The 13387-nt window shown below is 44.5% G+C and overlaps 1 protein-coding gene across 2 annotated transcripts in view; it reads left to right on the forward strand.

Moving 5' to 3' along the window:
* The window catches only part of ATP2A2 (ATPase sarcoplasmic/endoplasmic reticulum Ca2+ transporting 2), a gene marked incomplete at both ends in the record, with an annotated part of 57584 nt that extends 46444 nt beyond the window's left edge, over positions 1-11140 (forward strand). For both annotated transcript variants that reach the window (XM_079717327.1, XM_079717328.1), the window contains 9 exons: positions 4685-4807; positions 4907-5125; positions 5821-6156; positions 7234-7454; positions 7894-8096; positions 9547-9632; positions 9915-10048; positions 10669-10786; positions 10871-11140. In XM_079717327.1, the coding sequence (XP_079573453.1) occupies positions 4685-4807; positions 4907-5125; positions 5821-6156; positions 7234-7454; positions 7894-8096; positions 9547-9632; positions 9915-10048; positions 10669-10786; positions 10871-11140 (1710 nt within the window). The remainder of the gene's footprint in view (positions 1-4684; positions 4808-4906; positions 5126-5820; positions 6157-7233; positions 7455-7893; positions 8097-9546; positions 9633-9914; positions 10049-10668; positions 10787-10870) is intronic.
* Between the last annotated feature and the right edge of the window lie 2247 nt (positions 11141-13387).

The following is a 13387-nucleotide window of genomic DNA, read 5'->3' on the forward strand; positions in this document are numbered from 1 at the left end:
ACGCGGGCTCAGTAGTTGTGGCGCACGGGCTTAGTTGCTCCATGGCATGTGGGATCTTCCCAGACCAGGGCTCGAACCCGTGTCCCCTGCTTTAGCAGGTGGATTCTTTTTTTTTTCTTCTTTTTTTGTGGTACACGGGCCCCTCACTGATGTGGCCTCTCCCATTGCGGAGCACAGGCTCCGGACGCACAGGCCCAGCGGTCATGGCTCACGGGCCCATCTGCTCCGGGACCGGGGCACGAACCCGTGTCCCCTGCATCAGCAGGCAGACTCTCAACTACTGTGCCACCAGGGGAGCCCAGCAAGTGGATTCTTAACCACTGTGCCACCAGGGAAGTCCCTATCGTGCTACTTCTAATATGCTTTTCAAATGCATAAGGAACATTCACCAGAATAGACCATATTACTGGTCCATGAAGCAAGACTCAACAAATTACAAAGGATTGAAATACAGCCGGTTGCTGACCGTGAAAGAATTAAACTAGAAATTGATAACAAAAAGATAAATAAGCTTCCATCTGAAGAAAGTAGAAAGCCAGCAAATTAAATACAAGTAGAAAGGAAATAGCAAAGACAAGATCAAGAAGCTATTCTGAAAATTTTGACGGTGTAGAAGAAATCAACAAGTCCTTTCAGTAACACAGCTTTCTAAGCTGACACAGAAAAATGGAATAATCCTGTGTCTGTTACATTAATTGAATCTGCAATTAAAAATCTACCCCACAAAAATTCCTCAGGCCCAATTCTGTATAAGGCTAAAGAAATGCCAGTTTGGGGGAGTTCCCTGGCAGTCCAGTGGTTAGGACTCGGTGCTTTCACTGCAAGCTGTGCAGCATGGCCACAAAAAACAAAAAAGGGCAGAAAATGAAACCCTTATCAACTCATTGGATGAGACCAGCATAACCCTGATACCAAAACCTGACATGGATGTGACAAGAAAAGGAAGTTACAAGCTAGTATTCTTCATAATATATCAATAGAAGTAGAGATTCTCAGCACAACATTAGCAGACTGAGTCTAGTAATATATCAAAACTTTGACTTGTTATATTTGAGCAGAATAACCACAACTACAAGCCTAGCTTGACATTCAAAGCTCAGTGAGGTGGCAGTGGTGCAGGGTGCAGGCGTGTCTGCCCTAGACACTAGACAAATCTGTGGCTCCTCAGCTGCCTTCCCCCTGCCTGTCGGAGCCCCAGAGCCTGGGTTTCTTGGGCTGAACAAAATGGCAGGATGGACCAGTCTGTTGAGGAGACCCAGGTGCTGGAGGCTGACCAGATGGCCAGTGTCTGCCAGCCTCTGTTGCAGGTGGTTTTACTCAGGTCCAGCTGTACCAAGTGTTTGAGGACACAGAATCAATCCACTGACAGTTTACTGCAGGACAGATCCAGCCTTTTTCCTAGACAGAGTGGTGAGTGGTTGCTTAGATGAGAAGCAGCGTAAGCAGTTTGCAAACAAGATGTTATAACACACGAAGGTCAGAGTAACAGGCAGTGGCACGTACACGTGGAACGAGAGGAAGAGAAGAAGCATGGCGCCAAGAAGCGAGCTAAGGAAGCTCAGAAATGGAACTGCAGAAGCCGGAGAAGACGGGTTGAGGGACTGTGATGCCGAGCAGGAGCAGAAGGTACCCAAGAAGGAAGCAGGTCAGGCCCCAAAGTCTCCGTCTGGGCCACCCCGACAAGCCACCACCCTGGAAACACACCTGCCCCTCTGCACCAGGGAGAACATCATCTTCGTGCAGTGCAGGGTGGTGTAGCCAGGAGATCCTACGGTGGGTCCTCCAGACCTATTCCTAGTACCTGCTGCCTCCCAGCCTTGGTGCTTAGATTTCTTTGGAGTTGGGTTCTGCTACACATAATCTCTTAGTACCTGTCGTCTCCAAATGGCTGCCAGTTAGTGCTTGAGGCTCCTCTTTGTAGCACTTCTTTGATTTGTAGTCAGGGTTTCCTGGTAGATAGAATAAGGAGAAATGGAAAGTTAAAAATATAGCCTTTCCTAGTTATACAAAAGCAAGACTCGGGGCTTCCCTGGTGGCGCAGTGGTTGAGAGTCCGCCTGCCGATGCAGGGGACACGGGTTCGTGCCCCGGTCCAGGGAGATCCCACATGCCGTGGAGCGGCTGGGCCCGTGATCCATGGCCGCTGGGCCTGCGTGTCCGGAGCCTGTGCTCCGCAATGGGAGAGGCCACAGCAGTGAGAGGCCCCCGTACCGCCAAAAAAAAAAAGCAAGACTCATTTCTACTAAATGGTCAGCTCTCACTACGTTTCCTTTCTTTCATCCTTCCCTGGATATCCAGGGCAGATTAGGAGGCAGTGTGTTTTGGGGGAGTAGCGTGGCACCACACGGCACAGGCAGCCTGAGGTGGGCGACAGTGTGAGGCAGAACTGGACTTGTGCTCTGGCACTGTTTCCTTTACATTGTTTTGCCTCCTTTATACTATCCCGAGAAATCAGAACTCACACCGGCATGGAGGATGTCTCAGCTGAAGTATAGTCGCCCTGTTTGTGCTTCACAACTAACAGTCTCACTGCCATGAGGGTCTTACGCAGCTCCTATGGCATCCTGCCCCGATTTACATGGTTTTCATGAAACAGACATCCAGGCCCTTTGTTATAGGGAATTCACCCCAATTGTCATTAAGTAGGGGGCCAATCCTTGCAAAGCCACATTGTCTGACAGCTCTACTGTTAGTTGGTGTGACTGAACCCTTCAGAAGCAACCCGAAGATTCAGCTTCACAGAGACTGAGGTTTAGAATTATATGATTCTAGACCTGTAACTGCTCAACAAAGGGAAACAGGTAGCAGCATGGAACTTAAAAAAGTGGTACGTTAATTGTAATGACCACTGCAAATAAGGGCAGGAGTGTCCGTTCTGTAAGAGTCTGCGGTCTAAGTATTTTCTTGCTCTGTGTCCTCCTTTGCCTCATTTTTTGCCACAGCAGCTGAGGGAAGGGATCAGAAATGACTGTCATGGTGCTCACTCACTGAAAATTCCCAGAAATGAACTTTTGCCCACTCCTCCCGCCCCCGAAAGCAAGAACCTTTCATAGTACAGAGGTGAATAGAGCAGGACAAGCTTTTTAAGGCTTAGTGGCCCATTTGGATAGGACTGTTGATCTTCACAGCCCTGATACTGGAAGCAGTGGCTTTGTTCTTCTCTCCCCCTAGGATGTATCTGGCACCAAGGTCCACACCTCACTCAGAATCACTACCCATTCTTTCAGTCTTCCTGGATTCATTGGTACAAATGCTTAATGGAAACTAAATACATAAGTAATGTATCAGTCAAATAATCTAGAATTCATAGTGATTGTCTTTTTGTTGCTTGGGGCAACTCTTGCTAAGAGGATGGCTTCAGTCCACTTGTAATTGCCTACATTGGATGCTGAGGTTCTTTGGGATTTCTACAGTTATTACTAAATACTTGTCTGAATTAGGGAGAAATCAATGTAATTCACCACATAATTGAGTAAAGGCAAAAAACTGTAAGATCATTTAAATAGATGCAGAAAAGGCATCTGATGAAATTTAATCTCAGTTCATGATAAAAACTCAACAAACTTATCTTCAAGTTGATGGTGTATTTACACAAAATCAACATCATATCTAATGGCAAAAGAAGAATTTCTACTTTCAACATTTCTATTCAGTGTTGTACTGGCAGTCCTAGTTCATGCAGTAAGGCAAGAAAAGTCAAAGATATAAAAATAGGGAAGGATAAAGTATGTTTATTTTGTAGGTAACATGATTGTATACATAGACAGTCCAAATCTGAATCTGAAGGTTAATTCTCAGTCTTCGTTTTACCTGAGCTGTCAGTTTATCCTGTCAGTCTCTCCCTCCTTGAAAGTCCTTCACTTCACTTGTTCTCCTCCCTCCCCCACCCCCTGTCCCCTGCCATCTCCTTGGCTGCATCTTCCACATCCCACCAGAGGTGAATGGCTGCATCTTCCACATCCCACCAGAGGTGAAGAGGTTCCAGGGCCCAGTCCTCGGCCTTTTCTGTCTGCAGTTACTCCCTTGAACTCTTCTCACCTCATGACTTTAAATACTGTCCATGTGCCGACATCTAATATAGTACCCACTAGCTATCTAAAGCTATTTAGAATATTTAAGTGGTGTTCCTTGCCCCTGCTTCAGCTAATACTTAACTGCCAGAGCTCGAAACCCTCCATTGTCTTCCTGTTTCACCTGTTAAAAAAGCCAGATGCCTTACATTGACTTTTAAGATACTACAACCTGCTTCTGCCACTCCTGCCATTAACCTCTCACTTCTTTTCTGCAAACTCTGTTCCAGCCATGTTGGCCTGGAGGCTCCTTGAACGCGCCAGGTCACGTCAGCCTGCACATCTGTTCTCTCTGCCACACTCACACATCTTTCACGTTTCTACTCAAATACTGCCTTCTCAAATCTTTATGTAAAAGCGCAGTCATACATAATTTTCTCTCTTCCCTGCTTATTTTTAAATATTCTTCTCCGTAGCAGTTATAATCTACTTTCACATTCTAGTGTGTCTTTCCCAAACTAGAGGGTAAGTTTTATGAGGGTGAGAACTTGGTTTGTCTGTTGCTGTATCCCCATTGCCTTTCACGTAATAGGTACTTAGTGAATGTTTGTTTAACAAATCAAAAATGTACAGAAATTGCCATCCAATAATATTCCATATATGTTCTCTTTATAGGTCATTAAACAGTTGATGAAAAAAGAATTTACTCTAGAGTTTTCACGCGATAGAAAATCGATGTCGGTTTACTGTACACCAAACAAACCAAGCCGGACATCGATGAGCAAAATGTTTGTGAAGGCAAGTACAGCAGATTGCAGTTGAGATGTTCTTACCAGGATTGGAATCCTGGGTGAGCTAATAAATAAAATTGTTGATCTAAATCTGTAATATTTCCAGGGTGCCCCCGAAGGTGTCCTTGACAGGTGTACCCACATTCGAATTGGAAGTACTAAAGTCCCCATAACTCCTGGAGTCAAACAGAAGATCATGTCTGTCATTCGGGAATGGGGCAGTGGCAGCGACACACTGCGATGCCTGGCTCTGGCCACTCACGACAACCCACTGAGAAGAGAAGAAATGAACCTGGAGGACTCTGCCAACTTTATTAAATATGAGGTTAGCTAATGAAAAGCTTCTTTGCCCACATCCTGCACATTCATTGTGTTCAGACAGCACTCCTTCAATAAAAGGTCAAATGAGTCTTGCTTTTGCCAAGAAAAGGGTGCGGTTATTTGTTTTTCTGCAGACCAAATGTATTACCTTTATAATTTAGATTGCTGCTTCAAACATACACAGTTAACAACTTAATACAGGCCTATTACTTTCAAAGTAGAATCATCAAGGCTAAAAACCTATTTTGCAGCTCTCATGTAAATTAAGATATTTTAAAAATTGAGGCTATTTTTAAAACACTCGTTAGTTACTGAAGGTCAAATTGTCCAAGTGGAGAGATTCCGTCTACTTTTCTGCTTACGGCGTACTTTCATATCAGGTATGTGACTTCCTGAAGCCTTGAACAGGGAACAAATTTGGGTACTATGGGCCACTAATTGGCCACTATCAAAACGTTTTTATTCCTCGGTATATTTTTTTCCTAATTTCAGAATATTATTATGAAAGCTAAAGAGTTTGGTAACAAGAATGTAGTGATTTTTAATTGTTTCTGATTTATTGGAATTAATACTGTTCTTCCTTGGATTTATATCAATGGTGTGAATTCTGTCATAAGAAAATGCAGAAACCTTTGCTGTCCACACTAGGGGAAAAACCAGAATTTCCTGTTTTGACATAAGGTGATTCTTTAACTCTAGACCAATCTGACTTTTGTTGGCTGTGTGGGCATGCTGGACCCTCCAAGAATTGAAGTGGCCTCCTCTGTGAAGCTGTGTCGGCAGGCAGGCATCCGGGTCATCATGATCACGGGTGACAACAAGGGTACCGCTGTGGCCATCTGCCGGCGCATTGGCATCTTCAGGCAGGACGAGGATGTGACGTCAAAGGCCTTCACGGGTCGGGAGTTTGATGAGCTCAGTCCTTCAGCCCAAAGAGAAGCCTGCTTGAATGCCCGCTGTTTTGCTCGAGTTGAACCTTCCCACAAGTCTAAAATTGTAGAGTTTCTTCAGTCTTTTGATGAGATTACAGCCATGGTGAGTGTCTTAGACATGTACAGGTAACGGACTGCACACACAGCAGATTCTAATTCTGACCATTAAATTTTTAGTAATAGCTCCCGTATTTGGAACTTCTTTATTTTTGTCATGATCTGGGGCTGTTTCTCAAGGATTCTATTGACCAGTAGTTGGCATGCTGTATGTTGCATGCATGGAAGATGCTGGAGAAGTTTAAGACTTGGAAGTCTAAATCAGTCACAGGGGAAATATTTGGTGATATCTTTATCTTTGTTGTGGTTAAAATATACATGTTTGTATCTCACGTTTCTAAAAGCTGATTCAGGACATAATCCACACTCTGTCACCCAGTTTTGGATAGCCTTACCTGAGATGAGATGTACTGGTGATGTGTTCTCTTAAGAGCTACCTGTTGAAGCATTTCCCATATTCTTCCTCGCATCTGATTTTTTCACATTTTCACAATGTTAACATTGTGATATTTGCTTTCTGCTGCTTGTCTGTGAAACTTCACATTCTTAAAAACAACTTAATTTCGTTGATTGAAACCAGTTATTATAATTGTCTTCCTCTTTCCTCCCCCTTCCCTTCTCTCTCCCAGAGGAAAGCACCATTCTGAGTTCAGTACTGGGTGTTTAGTAAAAGTATAGAAAACATACATGGGAATGATGGTTTTGTATCTGTAGACAATATTTAAGTGTTTTTGCCCCTTTTGGTCTTTATTATATATTATAGTTTACATATTTTTGAAGTCTGCCTTTATTCTACTTGAGATTTATCCATGTGGATACAAGTATTTTGTCTTGACTGCCATATTATGTTTTGTTTGGTAAAAAATAATACAGATAATTTGAAGTCCCCTTTGTCCTACTTCCCTCTGAAGGGTCACCTATTAGCTCGTTTGGCAATTTTACATTTCCCAGGTAAAACGTGTTTTATGACACCAACTTAAAAAAATGAAAACTTTTCCAGAGAATTCTGTTGTCCAGAGGCCCAACAGCTCCATTCATTCCCTGGCTTTAGGATGGCTGAGCATTTGTTGGCAGCGTGTTAGGTGGCAGGTGTAAACCAGTGGTGGGTTTCTAACCCTTTCAGACTGGAGACGGTGTGAATGATGCTCCTGCTCTGAAGAAATCTGAAATCGGCATTGCCATGGGCTCTGGCACCGCGGTGGCTAAAACCGCCTCTGAGATGGTCCTGGCTGATGACAACTTCTCCACCATCGTGGCTGCCGTGGAGGAGGGACGGGCGATATACAACAACATGAAGCAGTTTATCCGCTACCTCATCTCATCCAATGTTGGGGAAGTTGTTTGGTGGGTCCCTATGACAGGTCCTTGGCTTGTGATGACCAGTTTTCCAGATTTGCTCTTCACGTGGCAGCAGCTTTGCTCTTAGTGTAGCGGGAGAGAGGGAGGGCCGGGCAAGACGAAGGAGGCCCTGGTGAAGGTAGAGGTACTTCATCTGGCCCTCAGGAGGGCTGTCTGCGGCTGCTCCAGTGTGCAAAGGATGCACTTTAACATAGAAATGAATTTAAATTAACTATATAAGGTAACATAAAATTCTGGGTCTTGTAAAAGTTAACTTAATTTGAAATTGGATATAATAAATGTTTTATGATTGCCCAGGGAAAAAGTTAAAACAATCACTGCTGTCCACTGATTTTTATGGAGGAAGATGGGGGTGGTGATGTTATTTTAAATAGTAGCCAAAAATAATTTGGGGTCTTTTTCTTCTTTCCTTGGATGGAAACAGTATTTTCCTAACAGCAGCCCTTGGATTTCCTGAGGCTTTAATTCCTGTCCAGCTGCTCTGGGTCAATCTGGTGACAGATGGCCTGCCTGCCACTGCACTGGGGTTTAATCCTCCTGATCTGGACATTATGAACAGACCACCCCGGAACCCAAAGGAACCACTGATCAGTGGGTGGCTCTTTTTCCGTTATCTGGCTATTGGCTGTGAGTACAGTTTTTTATATTATTGATTTTTAAACGAATGTTTGAGTCCAAATTTTGTAAATGCATCCCTTAAAAGCACATTTTTTTCTGTTTCCATATTAGGGTAGCAAACTATGGAGACTGCCCTCTTGCAGTTGAATGAGCTGTGTATAGCCAGTTTACAGTACAGTTACTCCCTTACTTTAGCATCCTCGTTCTTCCTTGGGCCTTTGTGAATGAGGTTCTCAGATTTAATCTATGGACAAAGGAACTACAGGGACAACTGAGGCCTTAAGCCACCAGGATGGAAAACGAAGTCCCCCTTTCCCTCAGTGAGAGAAGGGGTCTGTGATGCATCAGCAGTGGTTGGTTCTGCCACATGTGTCTTCGTCGTAGACCTCGTCCTGACCCAGGATGCTGCGTCTCTCTTCCTCATTCCATAGGTTAGGAAAGTGAGGTTCAGAGAGGTTAAATGACTTCCTTAGGGTCCCATAGGAAACTGTTTTAATATGTTCACATGATTTAGCACTCAAAAAGCACACCGTGGCATAAAGCAGGAAGGCCCTCAACCAGTTGGTTCCCCTCCAGCACGCCTTCTTGGGATACTCTAGCAAATAGATCCATCTTAGGTGTTTATTTTCGCAAGCGATGGCCTGCTGTACACACCTGTATGCTGAACCTTGTGTTTTTGTATTTCTCCCCGTTCTTGGGGTAGTTTTACATCAGTACCAGTATAGTTGCCTCATCGCTGTGCACCACCTGCCTACTGTTCTGTTGGAATTGCTGGGTTAGAGGGTGTGCACTTGGACCTTTCAGTGAATACTACTGCATTGGGACAGTCTCTTATTCTCAAGTGCCTGTGTTCTCCACTACCCTTTGTTGCTTCTTTATAATAAACTTGCTGAATTCAAAAGTAATTGTTGGGGTGGGGGAGGGGATGGTCCCAGAATTGGCTTCAAGCACTGCCATGTGCTCAGCGTTCTGCACTAACCGCTCTAATGGCCTTTCCATATAAAGATTCTGCCAGACCTTTGATGGAGCAAATAAATTAGTGTATAACTGGTAGCATGAGTTTGCCAAAAAGTCATGACGAGTGTGATCTGGTGCTCTAGCACGGCATGGCCTTCCTTACATGGAGAACACGTGCCTGCAGCCTTAACATACTGGCCGCTGGTTAGAGAGGGCATGGCTAGTGTAAAGGGCCTACCAATTCTAGTAGGTGCTTTTCCTCACAAATTCTGGAGGAAAAGTTGCCTGGTTCTTCTGTACCACAGACACCCTTCTCATTACGGAAACCGTCAGCCTAGCTGCTTTATCTGATGCAAGTGAGCAGGTGCCAGTGGTAGCACAGGCTCATTGACATACCATGTCTTTGATCTCTGTCCTAGGGGTTGGCCCTCGAGGCAGCACCTGCAGTAACGCTGCAGGCCATAAACCCCATGTGTGTGAGTGTCATGATGTTTGTTCCCAGGTTATGTTGGCGCTGCTACCGTGGGTGCTGCTGCGTGGTGGTTCATTGCTGCCGAGGGTGGTCCGAGAGTGACCTTCTACCAGCTGGTACGTAGCCACCTTTCTTTGTGTACCTTAGATGCAAGGTGTTGTAAGTCTTCACAAACAGAGTTGTCCTTGAGCTTTCTGTGGTTTGGATGTCAGTCAAATAATCTTAATACTCTTAACAATAAGCAGTTGCATCTAAGGTTATTCTGAAGGACCAGGGCTTCTCTGGGAAATGCGGTGAGATTTTGTGTGGGTCTGTGTTCTGGGCTTGGTGTGGAATTGGTGTGTGGACTTTGGAAATGTCCTTGGCTGATCAGGAACTTGATTGGGCTTTTGTTGCAGAGCCATTTCCTACAGTGTAAAGAGGACAACCCGGACTTTGAAGGAGTGGACTGTACAGTCTTTGAATCCCCATACCCAATGACAATGGCACTCTCTGTTCTAGTAACCATAGAGATGTGCAACGCCCTCAACAGGTCAGTATGTCTTCTCAGCATGCTGGGGCAAGGGCCTGACAGCCAGGGCGCTGGGGGATTGTGTGTGTGTCATGGTTGATTGAGAATCACAGGAAAGCTCCGCCCTCCCCAAAAGGAAGGACAAGCAGCACCGGTTTTAAGAGCTTAAGTCATCATCACCTCCAGGAAGTAGTGGGAGTGCTTAGCCACATGTTCTTCAAGAGACAGCAGAGGCCAAAAATAGGGACTTCTGCACCCGTGTGCCAGTGCCCACAGGGAAGGAGCTCTTGCCCTTTAGCATTGAGACAAACAGTATCACCTAATTAAGCCAGTGACAAAAATGGAAATTTCAAAATAGCCTAAGTGTCAAGGGCAATTGAGAACAGGTTTGAACACACTGAAATGGGATTGCTGTGCTGAAGCCTAGATTTAAATTGGAAGTCTGTCCTACATCTGAACATTCTTCCTTAACTTTGCCACTGTAGAAACTTAATAGAATTAGGTCAGTAGGTAATAGGCAACGCTAAGTTAGCCTGTCGCCTTATTGAAGTGTGGTTCTCAACAGTCTCTGTCGGTGATGGCACATGCCTTTGCCCTTTCAGCAGGCACATTTCACCCACCTACTTCTCCTTGTTCTGCAGCTTGTCCGAAAACCAGTCCCTGCTGAGGATGCCCCCTTGGGAGAACATTTGGCTTGTGGGCTCCATCTGCCTGTCCATGTCACTCCATTTCTTAATTCTCTACGTGGAACCCTTGCCAGTAAGCGGTGGGGGGAGCCTGGGCTGGGGCCTGGCTGCCTGTCCAGCAAGTCAGGGAGCTTGATGAGGTTTCTTTGTGTTTCAGCTTATCTTCCAGATCACACCACTGAATTTGACCCAGTGGCTGATGGTGCTGAAAATCTCCTTGCCTGTGATCCTAATGGATGAGACCCTCAAGTTTGTGGCCCGCAACTACCTAGAACCTGGTAAAGAGTGTGTGCAGCCTGCCACCAAATCCTGCTCGTTCTCAGCATGCACCGATGGGATCTCCTGGCCCTTTGTGCTGCTCATAATGCCCCTGGTGATCTGGGTCTATAGCACAGACACTAACTTTAGTGATATGTTCTGGTCTTGACTGACAGTTTTGCATAAAGGTGATGTTTAACTTAATCAATTAATTTTTTTATTGTTTAAAGCAACTGTCTATTTCTGCTGAATTTTCACATGAACATACTGGCTGGTGAAGGAGGTTTCATACTCTAGATTTTGTTTTGCTTTTTCTGACTCCAGTGGGGCAAGATTTTCCTTTTTTATACACATAATTAAAGTGTCCATTGACATGTACAGAGAACTAACACTATTTTATGCAAATATTTTTTTGTAGATGAAAAAGCATGTACAGTGTTCTGTTTAATACTCATCCTTGTATAAAAAAAAATAGTTGAGCCAGCAGACATTGTCAGCAAATTAATTGGCAGCAGATTTTAGGAAATGAATGTGTGTGGTTTTTTTCTAAAACTAAATAGCATGTATTGTGTCTTTTGCATGATCATCTGGATTTAATCTGAGATCACAGTCTAATTTTTATTCATAAGCCAATTTTTCTGCACTGAGCAGAGTACTGCTACCTCAGTCAGTATTTTTCTTTGGTTTGCCGCCCCCACCCCCACCCCTTCACCCCTTGGCCCTTGTTCACCTCCACCCCCACCCCGCTCGGCTGCTTCTCCTGTAGGGTTTTGATGGTTCTGTTTACATCAGTCTTAACAAGAGGTATGCTTGTTCTCGCTTGTGCAGAAAACATTGTTCCAGATTCAATCGACCAGGTTCATGTCCCCTCACATAGTTTTTAAGGTTATTTATTTAAATGTCTAATGTATTTTATTGTAACAGACATTGTTTTGCCAACATTGCCTATTTCAGTGGCACTTCACAATCTAGTTTAAAAAGAAAAATAAAACATTTTAAATGGACAGAGAAAAATAACTGTCTTGTTTTTAACTCTTAAGTGGCTTAGTTTGAACAGATGTCCAACTTTCTCTTAAGTTCTTAGTTTTACTTTTAGTTTTACTGTGCTTGAGGGGAAGAAGGATCCTGTTCTGCTGCATAGGTGGTTGTAGGAATTTTATTTTTAGTGTATAGGCACTAATTGTTATCTGTGATACATTTTTATGCAAGTTTCTGCTGGCCTGTTTTAGCCTGGTGTAGAGAACATAAGGGCAAGTGTGTGTGTGTGTGTATGTGTTTTGTAAAATCTGTAAATAGCACATGACCAAATGAACATATTGTATAGAACTATTTTTATTTGAATGTGGCACTAACCACCACCATCGTTACTATGATAAATGTTTGCGCATGTTCGAGATCAGTCTTAACCAACAGTGTGTAAGTCATTAACAGTCCTAACTGTGGTGTTTTCCTCCAATGCCTTCCAACATCCATCAACTAACGTGAGTATTCCCTGAAATTTGGATGCTTTAGCCTAAAGGTTACTGCCACTAAATGAGCTGGCTATATGACACTAATGAGTAAGCCCCTTATGTCAGGCACCCTAAGAGCAGTGGGCATACGATTTTATGTGGCACCTATGCACCTGTGGGCTGGGGTAGCTTTCTCGATGCCACCCACTGCCTAGGATAACAACAGCACAGCCACATGTCAGTGGGGGAGGGCCTGGAGGAAGAGAAGGTAGTTCTGCTTTGGTCAGACTGACAGGTGCCTTCACAAATGCCAAGATGAGGATTCACAAAAAACTTGTCATGGTTCCTTTGATCTTTGTTAGCTGCAAGGACTTGTCCCAGAATCTTGCTACCTGGTTCATTAAAAAGCAAAAAACGAGTGAAAGCAAGTAACTGAACCAATAAACTCATGCATCATTTGTTCCATGACTTTCTTTTTATGGCTATGCTGTGTGGCTTGTGGGATCTTAGTTCCCTGACCAGGGACTGAACTTGGGCCCCGGCAGTGACAGCACTGAGTCCTAGCCACTGGGCTGCCAGGGAATTCCCTGGTTCATTTTAAATAGGCCACCTTTTTCCACCTTCTGGGTCATACTCTCTGCGGCTGAGATTTAACTGTGCTTTAATGTACCCTGGAGAGAAAAAATACTGGCCATAGTTCTGCTCAGCTAGCAAACAACCAGCCCCATCATTAGCCAGGGTGAAGGAGGGCTTAGGCAGCAGCTCGTATTCAGGGTGGTAGCTCCCTCCACGTGAAGCCCCAGGAGTTCTTGTGGGTACTTGAAGGTACTTGGGCCCTGGATACAGGGCCAGCCAGGAGACATAATGTAAATGCTGAGAGTCTGGGGAAAGGTTAACAGGTATCAAGCAGGACAAGGTGCTGCGAAGTTGAGAGGTCTCCATGTAAGGGGGTAGAAAGGGCACGT

Source organism: Hyperoodon ampullatus (assembly GCF_949752795.1).
Source record: "Hyperoodon ampullatus genome assembly, chromosome: 13".
NCBI lineage: Eukaryota > Metazoa > Chordata > Mammalia > Artiodactyla > Ziphiidae > Hyperoodon > Hyperoodon ampullatus.